This window comes from Zalophus californianus, chromosome 4, assembly GCF_009762305.2.
Source record: "Zalophus californianus isolate mZalCal1 chromosome 4, mZalCal1.pri.v2, whole genome shotgun sequence".
NCBI classification, from domain to species: domain Eukaryota; kingdom Metazoa; phylum Chordata; class Mammalia; order Carnivora; family Otariidae; genus Zalophus; species Zalophus californianus.
This window is the reverse complement of record NC_045598.1, coordinates 154071009-154095382: the sequence shown is the minus strand read 5'-3', so window position 1 is coordinate 154095382 and position 24374 is coordinate 154071009. Positions and strand designations below refer to the sequence as shown.

The 24374-nt window shown below is 35.9% G+C and overlaps 1 protein-coding gene across 3 annotated transcripts in view; it reads right to left on the bottom strand.

Annotated features, from left to right (window-relative positions):
* Positions 1–24374, bottom strand: part of VPS13B (vacuolar protein sorting 13 homolog B) — a 752513-nt gene that overhangs the window by 337302 nt on the left and 390837 nt on the right. For all 3 annotated transcript variants that reach the window (XM_027594446.2, XM_027594522.2, XM_027594354.2), the window contains exon 25: positions 10870–11073. In XM_027594446.2, coding sequence (XP_027450247.2) covers positions 10870–11073 — 204 coding nt within the window. The remainder of the gene's footprint in view (positions 1–10869; positions 11074–24374) is intronic.

The window sequence follows — 24374 nt, the reverse complement described above, 5'->3', positions numbered from 1 at the left end:
AATTAGAAATAAAAAACATTCAAAACTGCGATTTCAAAAATTTTCCCAGATACATAATTGATATAAATAAGCACAACAAATGTAAGGTGACCTCGTAGCAATTTCTTTCTAGATATGTCTCCTGAGGCAAAGGAAACAAAAGTAAAAATAAACTATTGAGACTTCATCAAAATAAAAAGCTTCTGCACAGTGAGGGAAACAATCAACAAAACTAAAAGGCAATCTACAGAATAGGAGAAGATATTTGCAAATGACATAGCTGATAAAGGGTTCCTATCCAAAGTACATAAAGAAATTATAAAATTCAGGGTACCTGGCTGGCTCAGTTAAGTGTGCAACTCTTGATTTCAGCTCAAGTCATGATCTCAGGGTTGTGGGACTGAGCCCCATGTCAGGCTCTGAGCTTAACGGGGAGTCTACTCTAGATTCCCTCTGCCCCTCCCCCTGCTCCCTCTCTCTCTCAAATAAATAAATCTTAAAAAAAAAAATAAAACTCAATACCCAAAATACAAATAATCCACCTAAAATGGGCAGAAGACATGAACAGACATTTTTCCAAAGAAAGCATACAGTGGCTAACAGATACATGAAAAGATGCTCAACATCACTCATCATCAGGGAAATACAAATCAAAACTACAATGTGATATCACCCTGCACCAGTCAGAATGGCTAAAATCAACAACACAAGAAACAACAGGTGTTGGCGAGGATGTGGAGAAAGGGGAATGCTCTTGCCCTGTTGGGAGAAATGCAAAGTGGTGCAGCCACTCTGGAAAATAGTACGAAGGTGCCTCAAAAAGTTAAAAACACAAAACTACCCTATGACGCCACAACTGCCCTACTAGGTATTTACCCAAAGGATATAAAGATGTTACTTCAAAGGAGTACATGCACCCTGATGTTTACAGCAGCATTATCAGCAAAATTATGGAAAGAGTCCAAGTGTCCATCGACTGATGAATGGATAACGAAGATGTGGCGCGTGCACACACACACACACACACACACACACAATGGTAATATTACTCAGACATAGAAAAGAATGAAATCTTGCCATTTGCAGCAACCTGGATGGAGCTACAGAATATTATACTAAGAAAGTCAGAGAAAGACAATACTATATGATTTTACTCATATGTGGAATTTAGGAAACAAAACAAAGGAACAAAGGGGGGAAAAAGAGAGAGGCGAACCAAGAAACATACTCTTAACTATAGAGAATACATTGCTGGTTACCAGAGGGGAGGTGGGGGATGGGTGAAATAGGTGATGGGGATTAAGGAGGGCACTTTTGATGAGTACTGAGTGATGTATTGAAGTGTTGAATCACTATACTGTACACCTGAAACTGATATTACATTGTATATTAACTGGAACTTACATAAAAACTTAAAAAAATGTAAGGTGACCTCAGATTGACAGGTTAATTTATGTAACTATTTATATTTAAAAAATAAAATTAAGTCAATAACTGAGAAACCAGAGACATTTTTGATATGATTATTTGGAAACAGGAAAAACATTACAAACAGAATATTTTGTTGATGTTTGCGAAGGCTAAAAAAATAAGCTTCACTTCTCTAATCTATTTTGATATATTATCTTTGTCTTCCGGTAGCATTCAATTGATCAGATGATAACCTAAATGCTAAGATTCCCACATATTTTTTTAAGGTGGCTCCACTCCTAGTGTGGAGCCTAGTGCAGGGCTTGAACTCATGACCCTGGGATCAAGAGCTGAGCTGGGATCACGAGTTAGATGCTGGTGGCCCCATAATTCCCACATTTTGAATAAAAGTTTCTCCCTAAATGTTGAAGATAAAGACCATTTAAAGATAAATATTAAATGAAACAAGTCTACTTCCAGGGGGAGACTTAAATGATTACAATACATTCTTAAAACAGCAACTGAATATTCAAACTAAATTTACCATTTTTTAAAAAAAGATTTATTTATTTGAGAGAAAGAAAGAGAGAGCATGTGTGTGAGCTGGGGGAGGGGTAGAAGGAATGGAAGAGAGAGAATCCTCAAGCAGATTCCCTACTGAGCCGGATCCTGGGCTCGATCCCATGACCCCGAGATCCTGACCTAAGCCAAAATCAAGAGTCAGCTGCCTAATGGACTGAGCCACCCAGATGCCCCAGACTAAATTTACTTTTTAAAGGATTGTCTGGAATTATAATTTGAGGTAGATTACTGCTTAGTATTACTGCACTGTAATAACTAAAAAACTGACAAAAGTTTTGCTATAGCAGTTGATGCCAAACAACTTCTCAGTCCAATATTCACTTGATTTTTAATAAATGTCTCAATAGATATAACTGACATATAACATTATAATAGTTTCAGGTGCACAAGATAATTAATTATTTGTATATATTGTGAATGACCACAATAAATCTCGTTAACATCTATCACCATGCATAGTTACAGGTTATTTTTCTCTTGTGATGAGAACTTCTAAGACCTACTCTCTTACCAACTTTCAAACACCAAATACAGTATTATTAACGATATAATCACCATACTGAGCATTATATCCCCAGGACTTATTTTATAACTGGTAGTTTTTGGCTTTTGGCCACATGTACCTATTTTGCCCCAATATTCACTTTAAATTTAACTGAAAATAAATGTTTTAAATAATTACTGGAGACTAAGAAATGAACCTCCTCATGTGAATTTTTTTTTAAGTTTTTATTTTAATTCTAGTTAGTTACCATGCAGTGTAATATAAGTTTCAGGTATACAATACAGTGATTCAGCCCTTCCATACAACACCCTGTGCTCATCACATGTGCCCTCCTTAATCCCCATCAACTCCTTCACCCATCCCCCCACCCACCTCCACTCTAGTAACCATCAATGTGTTCTATATAGTTAAGGGTCTGGTTCCTTGGTTTGCCTCCCTTTTCCCCGCCTTTGTTCCTTTGTCTTGTTTCCTAAATTCCACATATGAGTGAAATAATTTGTCTTTCTCAGACTTATTTCACTTAGCATAATACTCTGTAGCTCCATCCATGTTGTTGCCAATGGCAAGATTTCATTTTTTTCAATGGCTGAGTAATATGCGTGTGTGTGTGTGTGTGTGTGTGTGTGTGTGTGTGTGTGTGTGTGTGTGTGTGTGTGTGTGTGTGTGTATCTCACATCCTCTTTAAGCTAGGCTGCCTAAAGCAATTTTAATCCCTGAATCAACTGAAGAATGTAAGTAAAATTTTGCCATGAACCAAAGCTTCCAATGTTAGAGGTTAATCTGTCCATTTTTACTTTTGGTTGTGCTGTAAATCAGTATTCTAACATGCACTTAGCATTTTATATTTTTTGTTGCATATTAAAATTCTTGCTCCCCCTTCTATATAATACAGAACTGTCTCAGGAACCAGAATCCATTATGGACTAAATTTCCTATCTATTAGGTATATGCACATATCCATGCCCAAATTCAAATATTATAAATTCCTCTAAGGATAAAGAAAGGTGTCTTAAATGTTTAAAATTCTGTAAAAAGCTGAACATTATTAGGCTAAGTATCCAATTTAAGAAATTAGAAAAAACAGGAGTGCCTAGGTAGCTCAGCTAATTAAGTGTCTAACTCTTAATTTTAGCTCAGGTCATGGTCTCAGGGTGAGATGGAGCCCCCATTGGCCTCCGTGCTGGGTGTGGAGACTGCTTAAGATTCTCTCTCTCCCTCTCCCTCTGCTCTTCCCCCTCCCTCTCTAAATTAGAAAAAGAAACAAGAAAGAAAAAAAAATCCCTACATAATAAACCAAGAAAAAAAGCATTTTTAAAAGACTTTATTATTTTAGAGAGAGAGCAAGTGGGGAGAGAGGCAATGGAAGAGGGAGAGGGATGGATAGAGATAGAGAGAGAGAGAGAGAGAGAGAGAGAGAGAGAGAGAGAGAATTTCCAGTGTACTCCCTGCTGAGAGCCTGACATGGGGCTTAATGATCTTATACTGCCAGAATGTTTCAAAAAACTTCTAGTTATGAAATTAACAGTAAAGGGTTTTCAGGCTAAGAATAGCCCCTGGAGTCCCTCAAAGAGCAAACACACAAAATCCCTTTGTGGGAATAGGGCCTCAACCACAATGTAAAAGTCTCATAGGTAAAGTTTCATTAATGAAAAACTCCCAATATAAGGTTACATAACACATAAGGAAACAATCTTCTATGAGTAAAAGTTAAGAACACAACAAACAAAAGGATTAGACTCTCAAAATATTCAGACAACAGATCTGATAAAAAATATAATTATGTTTAAAACAACAAAAGACAACAATAAAGCTCATTATACAGCTTTATGAATTTATATCAAAATATATTTGCAGTGACTTAGTGAATATATACATGCCCTGTACTATAATAAATCAGATTTAATTTAATCATAATGAGTTGATATTCCCAAATCATTTAACATCCACATATTTAATAGCAATGTGTTTGAAACCCGCTCTGTACCAAGCACTGTACTGGTTGCTTAAATTAGGGTTACCCTCTGATAGAAAGATAATAGGGAACCAATGGCAGTGGAGAGTTTTTATTTCACATCTAATATAGCATTGAAATAATATAATCATTATTTGACATCTTTATTTCTGACCCAATGGAGGCCTTTCAGTCTAAATCATTTTACTTCTCTTATAATTTTTAACTTAACACATATTTCAGATAAAAAAATAGCATAAAAAGCACATATAATATGGAAACAGAAAAAGCAACAAAGGGTCAATTTTTCACTATGTCTTTTGCTATTTGTACAAAATTTATCAGAGCTAAAACATGGTTTCCTTCACACAAAATTACTGGCAAAAGAGAAAATTATGTTCAACTTGAAAATATTGCCTAATATTTAAAAAATTAAGTGGAATATTCATTCAATATATTCCTGGAAGTCCCAGTCAGAGCAATTAGGCCAGAAGAAGGAATAAGGGGCATCCAAAGTGGAAAGGAAGAAATAAAATTATCTTTGTTCACAGAAGACATGACCTTATTTGTAGAAAACCCTAAAGATTCTCCACACACACACACTCGAAAATGTTAGAATTCAATAAAAGCTGCAGAATACAAAACAAATACTCAAAAATCAGTTGTGTTTCTAGACACCAACAGTGAACGATCTGAAAAGGAAATTAATAATACGATCCCGGGCGCCTGGGTGGCTCAGTTGGTTAAGCAACTGCCTTCGGCTCAGGTCATGATCCTGGAGTCCCGGGATCGAGTCCCACATCGGGCTTCCTGCTCGGCAGGGAGTCTGCTTCTCCCTCTGACCCTCTTCCCTCTCGTGCTTTCTATCTCTCATTCTCTCTCTCTCTCTCTCAAATAAATAAATAAAACCTTTAAAAAAAAAAAAATAATACGATCCCATTTAAACTGCATCAAAAAGGATAAGATACTGGGGCATCTGGGTGGCTCAGTCGGGTAAGCGTCTGACTCTTGATTTCCACTCAGGTCATGATCTTAGAAATCAAGACCTGTGTCGGGCTCCCTGCTCGGCGGGAAGCCTGCTTCTTCCCTCTCCCACTCCCCCTGCTTGTGTTCCCTCTCACTATGTCTCTCTCTGTCAAATAAATAAATATTAAAAAAAAAATAAAAAGAATAAAATACTTAGGAATAAACTTAACCAAGGAGGTTAAGTATTTGTATGCTGAAAACTACAAAATATTGCTAAAAGAAATGAAAAAAGATGCACATAAATGGAAAGATGTCCCATGTTCATGGATTAGAAGTCTTAATTGTTAAGATGGGGAGTTACTGTTTAATGGGTACAGAATTTCAGTTGAGGAAGATAAAAAAGTTTTAGTGATGGATGATGGTGATGGTTGCACAACAGTACCACAGAATGGTAGATTTAAAATGGTTAGAAAGGTAATTTTATGGTGTATTTTACAATAAAAAAATTGACATACAAAAGTTAACTGGGACATAATATCATAATTAACAATATGCTAATAGTAATAGTTAACAATAACAATAGTGAAATTGAGGAAATAATGTAGAAAGAAAAGAGGCCAATGAAAGTGAAAAAAGGGGAAAAAGCAAAAAACAAAACAAAATGTGGTTCAAAGACACAGAAAAAGAAAATGAAAAGTTCTAGAAAGATTGACTAATGTAGAAGTATTTTCTCAAGTGATATTGTCTGAGAACTTTCCAGAACTGAAAAAATATATACCACAAAACCTCAAGTGTTGAACAGGATAAACAACACATCTATACTTAGTGGCAACAATTTACTTAAAAAAGATTTATCAATGCACTGTGTCCCATAATTCATATGATAGTATACATTAGAGACTTGAGTCAAAATGCAGAAACTTTCATTTCAGGTTTGCCACTTATTCTCTCTGACCGCAAGCAAATTACTTAACTTCTGTAGACATAAATATTTCAGTATAAAAAGGAAATGATAATATTACCCACCTCATAACACTGGTTTGAGAATTAAAAGAAATAATGCTTGTAAAGTACTCAGTTTAGAGGGTACTCCAAAATATAAAGCTAATGTAAATCTCCTTCATAAAATTTTTGCATTAGGCCCTGAGTTTAGGCATATTTATATATATATAAATAATTCAATGGCAACATTTTCAGTTTAATCAAGGGTATGCCTTTTATGTTCCCAGCTCTTGTAAAGAGAAAGAGAATACTGGGATTTACTCAGAACTAGCAGTCAAGTAGTCAGTCAAATACTTCATGAAACTTGATAATAGATTTTCTAAAACCTATTTTGGATTAAATAATTATGTCATTTCAATTTAACTTTTAATTTTCTTCTTAGCCCTGGGTGTATGAAGAAGAGCCTGTCACAATAATTAAATGGTGTATCACAACTGCCCTATGCTTTTATAATACTACTATTTTGTTATAATGAGAGAGGAGGGTAGAATATAATTACACAACAATTTCAATGTAACAATTTTATCTAAATCTATCAAGAACTTGTTACTGGGGCAAAAACAAAAATTTTAAGAGTAAACTCAGAGCTTCCTAATTAGTGTGTGGAAACACCACGGGATGTGTCACAACTATGCTGAGACATAGATCCCTTGGCTTTCAGAGTCTTTGGATAGGATCTGAGGTAAATGCGACTTTCAATAACTTAGAAATTTTTGATTACTTCATACACGAATATCAATTTCTATATATGCATTGACATGAAAAGGTAGGGAAGCACTGCTCTAACCACAAAATTTATACTTAAATCTGTACACAGAGAGTTCTGTTGCTTACATGGTAGTATTGTTCACAGAATGTCTTTTTAGAATCAAAAGATTATTAGGACGATGATTACCAAGAGGAGCAAAGGGATGCTACAGTTTTCCAGGAATGCCATGTTCAAATAGGAAGAAAGGCTTTTAAAATGGATTAACACAAAATATATGTGTACACTCTCCTCACTGTCCTCCCTAGCCCCCATTTATTAAGTAGTTTCTCCAGTGAGAGAACAAGGTTTTATTTCCATTCAGTAACATATTTAAATATACAGGCAAATTCATCAAAATTACAAAAATATTTTTAAAATGTAATTCAAAGGATCATAGTAAGATACCTAATATGCTAGAACTCTAAAGTAATGAAAATTACAAAGATCATTACACATAATTCTAGCAGCACAATAAACAAAGAGACATCAGAAACAAAAACTTGGGCACAAATTTTGAATTCTGGATAAATTAAACCACAGATTGAGTCATAGATGGAGCATCCATCCATACACATAGGAGAAAACAAGGATTGTAGTTTCAGATGTCATCATTTACTGGCTAATTCTCAAAGGGGTAAATCTAAACATTTACTGGCTGATCTCAAAGGGGGATACATAGTTAACCTTGATCTCCAGGTAACTCTTTTCTTGAGAGCAAGGAGAGAAATTAAACATTAAATATTTAATACACAGACACCTTCTAATTTGTAAAGTTAGATTCAGCCCTAACACTGGTTATCATATTATAACAGTCTTCACAAAAATCTTCCTGCCATTTATGGAAAATAAAGCAGCTGAATTATTTTAAGATATTTCCCCGAGAACAAGTTTCACAAGTAATTGTAGGTTTCAAATCCATATTGGACTACTCACCTCTTTTCATGATCACTCTATGTAAACAAGATGGTACATTTTAGAAATAGTTGCCACTTTTTCCTCCAAAAGTCTGTTACATGGTCCTCCAATAAATGAATTTTCTGCAGTAAGATTCTTTCATTTATAGATCTTCTTCACACAGATCAGATTAAACCCATATCTAACACAAAACTAATAAATCCACTAGGGAGCATTTTCATTGTTTATGTTTACAATTCAATCAGAAAGAATCCTCAACATTCTAAATTTAAAGTAATTGCAGTAATGTATTTATTATTAAAATCAAAATTAATTTCTTTTTATGAAAAAAACCTCCCCTTTGTTAATTTCCCCATTTTGGCTAATGAAGACATCAATCTTCTAGCTTATATTATAATACACCTACAACAACAAAATTGTTACTAGCGTCATATTCATTTTTTAAGATCCACCTCAAATGTCACTTTCTCCGCAAAATCCCCACAGATCCCACAGAATAAATTTGTTAATCATACTCCTACAATTACAGGGCATGTTCATCTCTATTACATCTTATATCAAGACCACCATGTCCTTTTGTGTAGGTTATACTGTACTTTGTGCGAATGGTAGTCCCTAGATGCATGAGCAACAGATGGGACCATTCCATGAGAGTGTTGTCTTTACTGGTCTTACAATGTTTTTTAAATGTTTATTTCTAAAACAAGAAAACACTCCCCAAAACAGGTAGTCATGTTTATTTGGACATCCCAGTAAATAAAGTACCTAGCAAACAATTGTTTAATGGAACACTCTCCTTTCTGCCAGTGAAATGTCTCTATGATTTAACTTCATTTATCAATTTCACTTGTCCTATCCTTTGTCTAGCAATTTATCACCCCAAGCTTTGATTACTCTTCCAAAATATTTCACAAAGTGTATTCTGTGCAATGTTAATATGTAGAAAAAAAGAGTCTTTGGTTAACCAAGTTTGGACACTACTGCATTCAATATAGTGTCGTTGTTGTTTTAAACTGTAGGAGCTTTTGTATTCTAGGAACATTTGGAATCTCCAAGAAAGAACTCACTGCTTTTATCCTAGAAGGGGTATGCCCCATTGACCTCATAATGGCACATTTCTAGATTCTTGACCTATGCCTCATTTGGGTGGGGGGAGGTGTGAGAAAAGTAATACCCATCACTCAGGTCACCGTGTTTCTCAGAATTTAGAATGAGCAGGGATAGAGAAGTTGCTTGTGCTGCTAATAGGTCTATTCTAACATGTGTTAGAGCCTCAAAGCAAGTAAAAAATAATGCCCATTTAACGGAGTTTGATTACCTTTACTGATTTGTTTGAAAAAAAAAATCTCCTTTACTTGCTTCTTATTCCAATTCTGTATTTTGCCAATAACTTTATTTCCACAGCAAATGATATCTTTATGCAAAAACTTAACTTCTACCTCTATCTTTTCTAGTAGTTCTCAATGGACAAGTTCAGCCTCTAGGGTGTGTTTTGGAAATGTATTAGGATGTTTTGGCTAACTCAATCACTGGGTATCACTACTGGCATTTAAAGGTTTGGAGTAGGGGAATCAAGAGGTTCTATGATAAATAAGACAGTCCTGAAAAACAAAAACTATCTCATAGAAACTTATTTTTAAAGATTTTGTTTACTTATTTGAGAGACAGAAAGAGAGCACGAGCAGGGCAGGGAGGGGGCAGAGGGAGAGGGAGCAGACTCCCCACTGAGCACAGAGCCCAATACGGGGCTCAATCTGAGGACCCTGGGATCATGACCTGAGCCGAAAGCATACACTTAACCGACTGAGTCACCCAGGTGCTCCCTAGCTCATAGAAAATTACACAAGTGAAAATTTTGTGTATAAACATTTGGAAATAAAATTGAATTCAGTTTTAGATCTAAACACTCTTTTTTTGGCATTTCTGTACAATTTTATTACACTAAGAGTTCCAGAAACATAACTACTGAAATGAAAAGAAGAATAAATATTTTGTTCAAAACTTTACCAGGGTTGCCACTATTTCAGAAAGTGATGCCACCAACAAATAATGCCACAACAGTACCACTTGTGATACTGGATACAGACCTTCTCGAGCCTGTCTCACTCACATTCACAGTAATTATATGTACCTGACGACTTCATTAGGTCTTCTAACAGTCATGACTGAGCATTTATACATATATTGAAATACATGTTATTATAGCCTGAATTATATTTACGATATCAGATATTTTTGAAACTACATGTATATGTGGATTATATCATTTTTTATTTTCATTTCAGGAGAGTAAAGGGGCATTATAAAATATTTGTTATAAAAGGGCACTGGCACATTGGGTGAGGTTAGGGTGCGAGATATGAAAAGAAAGGTTCTATGACTAGGAGGGAGAAGGAGAGGACTTTGGGTCTGACAAGACTGAAAACCACTAATGTCAAGATAATAACAATATCGTGGTTTACAAAAAGGGTAGGGGCAAAGAGGGCAGGGGTAAAGGAGCATGAGCCTCTTTTTCACTCAGTTTCTAAGTTTCCATACTTCTGAGGAAACATACCTTTACTGTGTGTCAGTTTTTTCCATTTCAGAGAACCCCCACTGTCCTGAACTACCCCACTACCTACTGAAAGTAATTAAAATCCTGAGACCTAAAAGGAACACTAATAAACAGCCACTGCTACCACAGCTCCCCATGAGCCTTCGGAACCTGCCAGCTTCCACAGAAGTGAGGTCATCTTCCTTCTCAGTCCTGATACAGAACTCTGTGGTATATGTCACCCTTCAGCGGCAAGAGCATTTTTCAGCAACACTTACCTCAGTAGTAGTTCCAACGTCAGCAGATGGGCTGCATGTGCTGGTGTCTGGTGGAGCTGTGCCTACACTGCTTCTCACTGGAGAACCCGGAACCGGCCCTGCCGAGGTTTCCGGAAAGGTGGAGGAAGGGCTGAGATTGCCTCTCCTCTGAATCTTATTCCACACCTTATTCATGATCTCGGTTAGCTCATATAAGAGCTGCACCTGAGCAGGAGGAAAAGAAAAAAAAGAGAAAACAAGCCTTTCAACTTCTGGTCACAGTTAACTAAATTACTACCTGTGAGAGAATTAAAGCAAGTCAAGGGAAATAAGAATATATGAAACAAAAATCTATTAATGTACCACTGATCATATTATATCTATAATCTATGCTATAAAATTATATTATATGTAGTATAATTATACATATGATCATGAATATTTTATGGTACTATGATTCTGATGAGATACGCAGAGAAAATTCATATAACAAGTTTACAATTTTAAGTATTTTATCATGATTTCAATTTGAAGTAGATATAACGAATTGACTCATACTTTAAGTTTGCCACATATTCATACTGTGGTATAAGCAAGTTAGCATTTTTGTGGGAAAATCATGTTAACATGGTAATAATGCTAACAAAACAGCTTATTATGGGACAGTGGATTGCTTTTAATATATGACTAACAGAACAAATACAAAGAAATGCCTCTTAAGCAGAGGTCAGTATCAGAATTAGATAGCAAATAGATACTAGTAAATATGATTATTTAATTACAGATAAAATAATCACCATTCTTATTTCTACATTATTTCCACATTTAAATTCTTATTTTTCTGAGGAATGAAACTGAAACAGGATTTCTTGCCCAGCAAAATAAAGTGAAAAAGAATGATATAACATAAAATAGTAAAAGGAAAATGTTACATATGAGATTCTGCTATAGATAAAGAACATAAACTATCCAACCTACTATTCCCCTTGGATTTGTCATTCCAATATTCAGAGAAAAAACTGTTTAACTTGCACATTGTTTGACTAAGTTCTAAGATATTTACATAAGATTTCATAAATAAGCATTAATCATGGAATTTGTATGACAACATATTGCCATATACTGTATAAAACAAGCCCAAGGAAAAAAATGCAAACAAAATATATAAGCAAATCCACAGCTGGATACCATATTCTGCTTGCCATTAAAAAAAAAAAGTGAAATTCTCATATTTATAAGAAGTTTCAGCCCCAGGACACATCCAGATGATAAAGCTGGCTTCTTATGTGGGCAGAACAGATGCATAAAAACACTGTTGTCAACCCTTATTTGATATAAAACAGTACTTGGGTTACAGTTTTCTCTTGCTTTTTGTGTGATGAAGTCTCAAGTCTCAGGTTATAGTTCTTTTTGTTTAAAAAAAATAATCTAATGGCTAGAGATCTTACAAAAAACCTCTTAGAAAAATTTTAGTTCAAATTCTTTTGTCCTTCATAATCAAGAATAAGTTCTCGCTAAAAAGATAACAATTTTGTTGCAAACCATAGTTTGCAAAAAGATTATTTTACTTTTTCTTAAACAATTAAAACTGACAAATACGGAAAGCATAAACCAAAGAAAACAAGTTCTAAATACTTCTAAGGGCGTAAAAGAGAACTGATGCTTTTATTGTCACTATTTCTTATTTCCTTTAACGATTACCCTTAAGTAATTGTGTATGAAAGTCACTAAGTACATTGCGTAGTTAATGCACCAAGCAAACAGGTAAACTTTAAACATATTTTTATTTTCAAAGGAGAAAGTTGCTATCACAGAATTCAGACTTGCCAAATTCAGAGGTTTTTAAAAAAATTAAAAATTTAAAGATAAACGTTCAACTCTTATCCTCCAAGCTATACTGAAAACTATGCCAATTCAAGCCACAATGAGCTACCACTACCCACCTATTAAAATGGCTAACTTTAAAAAGCCTAGCCATGCCAGTATTGGCAAAGATGCAGAACTGAAACTCATTTACTGATGGGAATGCAAAATGTAGAATATAGTTTGGTGACTTCTGAAAAAGACATGCACCCACCAGATGATCCAACCATTTCACTCCTAAGTGTTTCCCCAAGAAAAATGAAAGTCTATGTCTGCACAAAGACCTGAATACAGATGCTCATAGCATTTTTTTCTGTAATCTACAACTGAAAAAAATCTCAAATGTTCACAAGTAAACAAAATCCAGTATATCCATACAAGAGAATGCTATCTATCAATAAAAGCAAATCAATATGGATTCATGAAAAACATGGCTTAATCTCAAAATAATTGTGCTGAATGAAAGAAGCTAGGCAAAAAAATTAAAAAAAGAAAAAAAAGGAGAGCTAGAGAAACAGAATACAACTGTGTGATTCTACCTACACAGTATCTCAGCAAATGACGATTAATCCATAACGACAGAATCAGTAGTTGCCTGGAATGGGGGAAGAAGTGTAATGGAGGATAACAAAGTAACATAAAGAAACTTGTGAGGATGATGGATGGATGCACTGTCTTGATTCTGAGAATGGTTTCATGTATCAAATCTTATAGCATTAGAGAATTTAAACATGTGCAGCTTATTGTATGTAAGAATATCCCAATAAAACTTTAAAAATCTCTAAAAAATGAGCACCATGTGAGGAGGTTTTATGTATATTTCTGAAGGTGACTGATTATCAACAATACCTTGTGTATCAAAAACTTACTGAATATTGAAAATGTAATATTTTACTGTTTAAAAATTAATTCATATACACTTTCTCACTTAATCTATAACCAATCATAAAGGAGACTTAATTGGACTGGAGAGCCTGAGCTAATTCTCAAGGGGATACATTCCTGAAGGATAGATGCAATTTAAGTGGATGCAAAAGGCCATTCCAGTCATAAGACTAGCAAGAGCAATAGCCAAGAGTAGGAAATGATATAGGGGCAACAGTAAGTTCCATCCAGTTAGGCAGGAAGAACTCGCTTTGCAGGTTATTAGGAGAGAGAGTCAGAAGAGTAACCATAAAGATAGAAGAAGAAAACCATGGATACACAATTTCAATGGAAACCAAGCAGGAATGGAATTTCAAGATTACTAATCATGGTGAACACCAAAGAGCTCTAAGTGAATACAAACTTAAAAAGGCTAGCTCATCTGGCATGCAGATCGTCACTAATCATTAGCACTCAGTTTCAAAAAAGAAAAAAAAAAGTTTTTGCCAAATTTAAAAGCCTTTTCATATAAAGCATAATAACTCTTACCCAGTCTAATTTTGCTTAAAGATAAAAATGAAAATCAGGGGCTCAGAAAAATTAAAAATGAGTGAGCGGTACTAGACTACAAATCCAGTTTTGTCTAAACCCAATGCTGTGTTCCTACACAGTGATGTCAAATTCCACTGCCTTTCTGAAAACTGAACATAATTTTACAGCAATAAAAACTATGAATAAACAGGATAAAAAACATAAATCCATTCTTTCTCTAGTTCCACATACTTACAACCCAAAAATGCAAATATGGTTTTACGTTCCTAGAAATGCCTTTATAAGAAAACAAAATATATCTATTTATTGGCTAAAGGAAAATTGAAATTTATTATATTAAAAATAGGATTCTACAAGGTCTTTTAATTTTAGAATAAATACAATTTTTAAGGTCAAAGAGACTTTAAAGAGAATTGGGTAACTTCGGTAAAACAGTTAAGTTAAAGGGAAGGGTTAATGAAAATCACCCCTAGAAATAAAATCTCTGAATATTCAACTGGGTTAAGTATTTATACTAAGGTCCTTGAATGGCAATGAGTTCTAGGAATGACATAGTTTAGTTCACCATAGTTGATACAAAGACTTACAATAATGTCTAACATGACAATGAATTTGATCTGGGCATGCCTTACATGTAGAGCTTGCCCTTTATTTTAAAATATATAAACTACTTGAAGGTTTTGTGTCTAAGCAATAATGAATCAAATTAGTTAATATACCAGTATCAAAACTTCTGATATTACTCTAATGAATAAACAAAAAAATGGTATTTATGAAGGAATTATTTCCTTAAAATGGAATCAAGAATCTTATGTACTGGCTACAAATCAATACTCTGCAAAGCTTCTGATAACATATGCAAAATCTGGTGGGTATATACAATGTTTTAGGGAACAGGCTCACAGCATTTATCAGATTCTCAAAGAAGTCCATGGCACAAAAAAGAACAAGAAGCACTGTCATTCACAAAAACAAAAAGAAAACAAATGGATTAGTGAGAAACCATTAAGAAAAAAAAAAAGGTTATTTTGAGTCATTAATCTTAAAAATAAGTGATAAATTTTAGGATGCATGTGGATGTATTTTAGGGGCCCATGATATTCTTTATAAGGTAGGATACCCAGAAAATAAAAATCGACCTATAGATATATTTCATCAAGAAAGATTAAACATTTTTGGTACAAGATGCCATAAAGGTAATTAACTGTGTTACAAATACAAGGTTTGTATCTATAGAGCCTAAGGGAAGCTCTTCAAATTGCTAAGAAATTTAATAGAAAAATTGAGTAAATGATATAAATTATCAATTCATAAAACAAATTCATTGGCCAATAAACATTCAAAAACTGTTCAACCTTATTAATAATCAGGAAAATACAAAAGTATGTAAATAATATGAATTGTCAATTCACAAATGCAATGGCCAATAAACATTTAAAAAGACGCTTGAATTTCATTTCCCTTCAGCCTGAGAGACTTCCTTTAGGATTTCTTATAGTGCAGTACTACTGGTGATAGATTCCTTTATGTGAAAATGCCTTTATTTGGTCTTTATTCATAAACATGTTTTTTTTTTTTAATTTAGAATTTTGTGTTGAGGGGCTATATTTTTTTTTTTTCACGATTTAAAGGTGTTGCTCTTCTGACGTTTACACTCAGGAGAAGTAAACTAACAATCAAATCTTGGTTCTCTTGCACGTAATGCGTTATTTTTCTCATAATACTTTCAAGATTTGCTCTTTATCTGTGGCTTTCAACAGTTGCATTAGGATGTGTGTAGGCATGGCCTTCTTCATGCTGTATGGGCCAAGGGCAGGCCACCCCACAATGGGCCACTCTGACATGAAGATTATATCGAATTAAAAAACAATAAAAAATGGGCCTCCTGGGTGGCTTAGATGGTTAAGTGTCTGCCTTCAGCTCAGGTCATGATCCCAGGGTCCTGGGATGGAGCCCCACATTGGGCTCCTTGCTCAGCGAGGAGCCTGCTTCTCCCTCTGCCTGGCGCTCCCCCTGCTTGTACTCTCCCTTTCTCTCTGGCAAATAAATAAATCTTTAAAAAACAAACAAACAAACAAAACAGATTCAGCAGATTCAGGAAAAGCTCTTTACCTACTCCCACAACTGCCTCAAAGAATTTAGGTGAAGGACCTGCTTCAGGAAGAGAACTATGACCACAAAGAACTACAATATGATATGAAGGAGGTATGGTAGATAGGGAGGAATGTAGCAAGGCCTGTTTGATCAAATTCCTCTATGTCCCATTGTTTCTGAGTGGCCCAGCAAACATTAATTTACTAAACATTTATTCTTTTTCATCTTCCTATAAATTGTATTCCTTTCCTCTGAAGCCCCAGACCCCTATCCCTTCTCCTTAGTCCAAGATGACATATATATATATACACACCTAATTTTGCCTTTCTTTGGAATTTCCATTTCTTGTGGATTCCCCACACGTTATTCTTGTTGTTTCAAGTTTTTATTTATTTATTTATTTATTTAATTTTTAAAGATTTTTATTTATTTATTTGACAGAGAGAGACACAGTGAGAGAGGGAACACAAGCAGGGGGAGTGGGAGAGGCAAAAGCAGGCTTTCTGCTGAGCAGAGAGCCTGATGCGGGGTTCGATCCCAGGACTCCAGAATCATGACCTGAGCTGAAGGCAGATGCTTAATGACTGAGCCACCCAGGCACCCCTCAAGTTTTTATTTAAATTCTAGGTAGTTAACATATAGGGTAATATTGGTTTCAGAAATAGATTTTAGTGATTCATCACTTACATATAACACCCAGTGCTCATTACAGCAAGTGCCTTTCTTAGTGCCCATCACCCATTTGGCCCATCCCCCACCCACCTCCCTCCATCAACCCTCAGTTTGTTCTCTATAGTTAAAGGTCTCTTATGGTTTGCCTCCCTCTTCCCACCCCCACCCCATGCTCATCTGTTTTGTTTAATTCCACATATGAGTGAAATCATATGGTATTTGTCTTTCTCTGACTGACTTACTTCACTCAGCATAATAGACTCTATCTCCATCCGTGTCAATGCAAATGGCAAGATTTCATTCTTTTTGATGACTGAGTATTATTCCATTGTATGTGTATGCCTGTGTTCTCCTCTAGGATTTTTGATGGTTTCCTGTCTCACATTTAGGTCTTTCAACCCATGCACATGCTATTAAATTTGATTTTCTGTTAATCTGTCTGATGTCAATTTGATTCTTAATTCACCTAGAAGGACCTTGAAAAGACAGAATATTCTCCCTCCCCGGACAGTGTGTTTATCTTATTCATCTTCGTTTTCCTCATTTCTGGATTAGGTATGTAGTACTGGACTTGCAGTACACAGTAAGTATTTTTCTACACATGGGGAAAAAAATCAAATCTTCTTTTGTAATTTTGACAGTATCCAGAGGGAGTCTGGAAGCCTATACTAAAGCAACCACTCACAAGAAAGCGGTTTACTTGGATTTTTTTTTTTTTTTTTAAGTAGGTTCCACATCTAGCACGGAGCCCAACACGGGTTGAACTAACAACCACGAGACAAGACCTGAGCCAAAATCAAGGGTTTAACACTCAACCAACTGGGCCACCCAGGTGCCCCTGGAGTCTCATTTTTAATCACTAAAATTTAGGCTAACCTGGCACACAAGGATATAAAATAGTATTAACTCTTTACCAAATCTTTGAGTACACAATGATTCTTCAAAGTGTTTTGTGGCTTCCTAGCCCTTTGGGAACACTGCTAAATTCCACCAGGGATACTTATAACAATCTACAAAGAGGGTCTCACATTTTATATAGTTTAGAGTCAATCTAAACTAACAAAATGGCATTCATGTAGCATTTCAGAGTTCACAAGGTGTTTTCACAACATTTCATAAATAACTCACATAAACTTCCCAACAATCCTGTGATCAACTTTGGTTATAGAAGCTGGTAATAAACAGAAGTTGGTTTATAATGACTTATGAAGAAGACAAAGTTGGAATTAAATGAATAGATAAAAATTATTACATTTTGGGTAAGGGGATTCTTGAGGCATGAGGTTCATTCAGCCTCGATTTATTTCTCAAAAATGAAAGGTCTTGGTATTTGGAGAGCAGCAGCAAGGAGGCTCTGGGAGCCAGGTGATGGAGGTAATGACAAAAGAAGGAAGGAGACATGAGAAGGAAACACCAGACCAAAACTAAGCTCTATCTAGGTGATGACTTTGTTTAGAACCAGTTTATAAAAACAACAATAAAACCTGAGCTCAATTCCAAATGATGTGGATGTCCAATAAAGATATTAGAGAGCTCTAGGCTTGAGCCACATTACATTTAATAAGATTCCACAGAAATCGCAATACTACTGAGTATCTCAAAGAAAATTTTTTAAAAAGATGTGCTACGGTGAGTACTGTGAATTGTGTAAAACTGTTGAATCACACACCTGTACCTCTGAAACAGAAAATACATTATATGTTAAAAAAAAAAGAAGACAGTAGGAAGGGAAAAATGAAGCGGGGGAAATCGGAGGAGGAGACGAACCATGAGAGACGATGGACTCTGAGAAACAAACTGAGGGTTCTAGAGGGGAGGGGGGTGGGGGATGGGTTAGCCTGGTGATGGGTATTAAAGAGGGCACGTACTGCGTGGAGCACTGGGTGTTATAGGCAAACAATGAATCATGGAGCACTACATCAAAAACTAATGATGTACTGCATGGTGATTAACATAATAAAATTTTAAAAAATTAAAAAAGATTAATAGTGGCTTCCCAGGTTAAACAATGGTAATAAAATTTCTGCTCAGCTAGGACAGCTATGGCTATCCAGAACATGTAGAGTAGGACAATCCTCTCAAGGCTAAAATGACATTCATAAGTTCCTAAAATAGAAGGTCTCCGGTAGATGCCTCCAGGTAACAGTTAGCTATCATATAAGGATTAAGCTACTACTAAACATAAACTATGAATATAAAAATTTTTTCTATTTTCTCCAGAAGTTTCTTTACTTGGCATAGTGATTAATATTCTTCCACGATGTTGCCTGAGTAGTAGTATATTGTATGGATACGCCATAATGTGTGTAATTATTCATCTATTGATGAACATTTGGGTTGTGTTCAGTTTTAGGCTATAAAATAAAGCTGCCAAATACATCTGTGTAGAGAAGTCTCTGCATGGACATATATTTTTGTTTCTCTGAGGAAAAACTTAGGGAGGAATGACTAGGTCATATGCTAAGTGCAGGTTATTCTTTTTTCAGGAATTTCCAAGTTGTTTCCAAAGTTGTGTAATTTTCACATTCCTAGCTACAGAATACAAAGGGTTCTAGATGGTTCACAATGCTCATTGTTTTTATTTCAACCAATCTAATCAGTGTATAGTGGACTGTCTTCATGTTTTATTTTGTTTTTCCCTGATGAATAATGATGATGAGCACCTTTTCATGTGCTTACTGACCAGTAACATCCTCACTGGTAAATGTTTGTTCAAATCTTAGCCCTGGTCTTTGTCTTCATTTTATTTTTTTTAACTGTTCTTTGTCATCATGTTATCAAGTAGAAAGCATTCTTTAAATATTCTAGATAACAGACCCTTGATTTCATTTATTTTTTTATATTTTTTATTGTTATGTTAATCACCATACATTACATCATTAGTTCTTGATGTAGTGTTCCATGATTGTTTGTGCATAACACCCAGTGCTCCACACAGAATGTGCCCTCTTTAATACCCATCACCAGGCTAACCCATCCCCCCCACCCTCCTCCCCTCTAGAACCCTCAGTTTGTTTTTCAAGAGTCCATCTTCTCTCATGGTTCGTCTCCCCCTCCGACTTACTCCCCTTCATTCTTCCCCTCCTGCTATCTTCTTTTCTTTTTTCTTAACATATGTTGCATTATTTGTTTCAGAAATACAGATCTGTGATTCAACAGTCTTGCACAATTCACAGCGCTCACCATAACACATACCCTACCCAATGTCTACCACCCAGCCACCCCATCCCTCCCACCCCCCACCACTCCAGCAACACTCAGTTTGTTTCCTGAGATTAAGAATTCCTCATATCAGTGAGGTCATATGATACATGTCTTTCTCTGATTGACTTATTTCACTCAGCATAACACCCTCCAGTTCTATCCACGTCGTTGCAAATGGCAAGATCTCATTCCTTTTGATGGCTGAATATTCCATTGTGTATATATACCACATCTTCTTTATCCAATCATCTGTCGATGGACATCTTGGCTCTTTCCACAGTTTGGCTATTGTGGACATTGCTGATATAAACACTGGGATGCACGTACCCCTTCGGATCCCTACATTTGTATCTTTGAGGTAAATACCCAGTAGTGCAATTGTTGGATCACATGGTAGCTCTATTTTCAACTATTTGAGGAATCTCCATACTGTTTTCCAGAATGGTTGCACCAGCTTGCATTCCCACCAACAGTGTAGGAGGGTTCCCCTTTCTCCACATCCCCGCCAACACATCTGTCATTTCCTGACTTGTTAATTTTAGCCATTCTGACTGGTGGGAGGTGGTATCTCATTGAGGTTTTGATTTGGATTTCCCTGATGCCGAGCGATGTTGAGCACTTTTTCATGGGTCTGTTGGCCATTTAGATGTCTTCTTTGGAAAAATGTCTGTTCATGTCTTCTGCCCATTTCTTGATTGGATTATTTGTTCTCTAGGTGTTGAGTTTGATAAGTTCTTTATAGATTTTGGATACTAGCCCTTTATCTGATATGTCATTTGCAAATATTTTCTCCCATTCTGTCGGTTGTCTTTTGGTTTTGTGGACTGTTTCTTTTGCTGTGCAAAAGCTTTTTATCTTGATGAAATCCCAAGAGTTCATTTTTGCCCTTGCTTCCCTTGCCTTTGGCGATGTTTCTAGGCAGAAGTTGCTGTGGCTGAGGTCGAAGAGGTTGCTGCCTGTGTTCTCCTTTAGGATTTTGATGGACTCCTGTCTCATGTTTAGGTCTTTCAACCATTTGGAGTCTATTTTTGTGTGTGGTGTAAGGAAATGGTCCAGTTTCATTCTTCTGCATGTGGCTGTCCAATTTTCCCAACACCATTTGTTGAAGAGACTGTCTTTTTTCCATTGGACATTCTTTCCTGCTTTGTCAAAGATGAGTTGACCATAGAGTTGAGGGTCCATTTCTGGGCTCTCGATTCTGTTCCATTGATCTATGTGTCTGTTTTTGTGCCAGTACCATACTGTCTTGATGATGACACCTTTGTAATAGAGCTGGAAGTCTGGAATTGTGATGCTGCCAGCTTTGCTTTTCTTTTTCAATATTCCTCTGGCTATTCGGGGTCTCTTCTGGTTCCATACAAATTTTAGGATTATTTGTTCCATTTCTTTGAAAAAAGGGGATGGTATTTTGATGGGGATTGCATTGAATGTGTAGATTGCTCTAGGAAGCATTGACATCTTCACAATGTTTGTTCTTCCAATCCATGAGCATGTAATGTTTTTCCATTTCTTTGTGTCTTCTTCAATTTCTTTCATGAGTATTTTATAGTTTTCTGAGTACAGATCCTTTGCCTCTTTGGTTAAATTTATTCCTAGGTATCTTATGGTTTTGGGTGCAATTGTAAATGGGATCGACTCCTTGATTTGTCTCTCTTCTGTCTTGTTGTTGGTGTACAGGAATGCCACTGATTTCTTTTTTTTTTTTTTTTTTTTTTTTAATTTTTTATTGTTATGTTAATCACCATATATTACATCATTAGTTTTTGGTGCAGTGTTCCATGATTCATTGTTTGTTCATAACACCCAGTGCTCCATGCAGAACGTGCCCTCCTCAATACCCATCACCAGGCTAACCCATCCCCCTACCCCCCTCCCCTCTAGAACCCTCAGTTTGTTTTTCAGAGTCCATCATCTCTCATGGTTCGTCTCCCCCTCTGACATACTCCCCTTTTCTTCCTCTCCTGTTATCTTCTTCTTTTTCTTTTTTCTTAAAATATGTTGCATTATTTGTTTCAGAAGTACAGATCTGTGATTCAACAGTCTTGCACAATTCACAGCGCTCACCGTAGCACATACCCTCCCCAATATCTATCATCCAGCCACCCCATCCCTCCCACCCCCAACCACTCCAGTAACACTCAGTTTCTTTCCTGAGATTAAGAATTCCTCATATCAGTGAGGTCATGTGATACATGTCTTTCTCTGATTGACTTATTTCACTCAGCATAACACCCTCCAGTTCCATCCACGTCGTTGCAAATGGCAAGATCTCAAGGAATGCCACTGATTTCTGTGCATTGATTTTCTATCCTGCTACTTTACTGAATTCCTGTATGAGTTCTAGCAGTTTTGGGGTGGAGTCTTTTGGGTTTTCCACATACAGTATCATATCATCTGCAAAGAGTGAGAGTTTGACTTCCTCCTTGCCGATTTGGATGCCTTTGATTTCTTTTTGTTGTCTGATTGCTGTGGCTAGGACTTCTAATACTATGTTGAATAGCAGTGGTGAGAGTGGACATCCCTGCTGCGTTCCTGACCTTAGGGAAAAGCTCTCAGCTTTTCTCCATTGAGAATGATATTTGCTGTAGGTTTTTCATAGATGGCTTTTATGATATTGAAGTATGTACCCTCTATCCCTATACTCTGAAGAGTTTTGATCAAGAAAGGATGCTGTACTTTGTCAAATGCTTTTTCTGCATCTATTGAGAGGATCATATGATTCTTGTTCTTTCTTTTGTTAATGGATTCTATCACGTTGATTGACTTGCGGATGTTGAACCATCCTTGCAGCCCAGGGATAAATCCCACTTGGTCATGGTGAATAATCCTTTTAATGTACTGTTGGATCCCATCGGCTAGTATTTTGGTGAGAATTTTTGCATCCATGTTCATCAAGGATATTGGTCTGTAATTCTCCTTTTTGATGGGGTCTTTGTCTGGTTTTGGGATCAAGGTAATGGTGGCCTCATAAAATGAGTTTGGAAGTTTTCCTTCCATTTCTATTTTTTGGAACAGTTTCAGGAGAATAGGTATTAATTCTTCTTTAAATGTCTGATAGAATTCCCCTGGGAAGCCATCTGGCCCTGGGCTTTTGTTTGTTGGGAGATTTTTGATGACTGCTTCAATTTCCTTAGTGGTTATAGGTCTGTTCAGGTTTTCTATTTCTTCCTGGTTCAATTTTGGTAGTGGATACATCTCTAGGAATGCACCCATTTCTTCCAGGTTATCTAATTTGCTGGCATAGAGTTGCTCATAATATGTTCTTATAATTGTTTGTATTTCTTTGGTGTTGGTTGTGATTTCTCTTTCATTCATGATTTTGTTGATTTGGGTCCTTTCTCTTTTCTTTTTGATAAGTCTGGCCAGGGGTTTATCAATCTTGTTAATTCTTTCAAAGAACCAGCTCCTAGTTTCGTTGATCTGTTCTACTGTACAGACCCTTGATTTCTGCTCAGGTCTTGATCTTGGGTTTGTGGGATCGAGCCCTGTAACAGGATCCCTGCTCAGCGGGGAGTCAGCTTGAGATTCTTTCCCTCTCCCTCTGCCTCTCCTGCCCCCAACACGTGCTCTAATAAATTAAAACTGTATTAAATAAATCTTTCTCCTAGTGTATGGTTTTCTGCTATCTTACTATGTCTTTCAAAGAGAAAATGTTTTTAAACTTGATTATACCCAATATCAAGATCAATTTGGGGAGAGCTGCCATTTGAACAATACTGACTCATCCAATCTATGAACAGGTATATCTCTCCAGTTAGGTTCTTTAAATTCTCCCAGCAATGCTTTCTGGTTTTCAAGGTACAGGTCTTGGACATCTTTAGTTAGATACATTTGTTTATGTTTCTGGGGACCAATATAAATGGAATGGGTTCATTCCATTTTCCAATTGTTTCCTGCTACTATAATAAAATATATTTAATTTTTATTCATTACTCTTGTCTCCTGCAACCTTGATAATTTTATTAACTCCAGTAATAGGCTGTTGATTCCTCTAGGATTTTCTCTAAAATATTTTACCATAAACAAATAGATCTTTACTTCTTTCCTTATCTTTATGCCTTTTAATTTCCTTTGTTTGGTTTATTGGAATGGCTAGGACATCCAGTATGATACAGAGCAAGTAGTAAAATCAGGCATTCTGGGCTTTTTTCATATTTTAGTGGAAAACAATTCAGTATGATATTAAGTATGATATTTGATTTCCTACATATATCCTTTATCAGTTTTGAAAAATTCTCTAATATTTGTAATTTGCTAAGAGTTTTTATCATGAATGG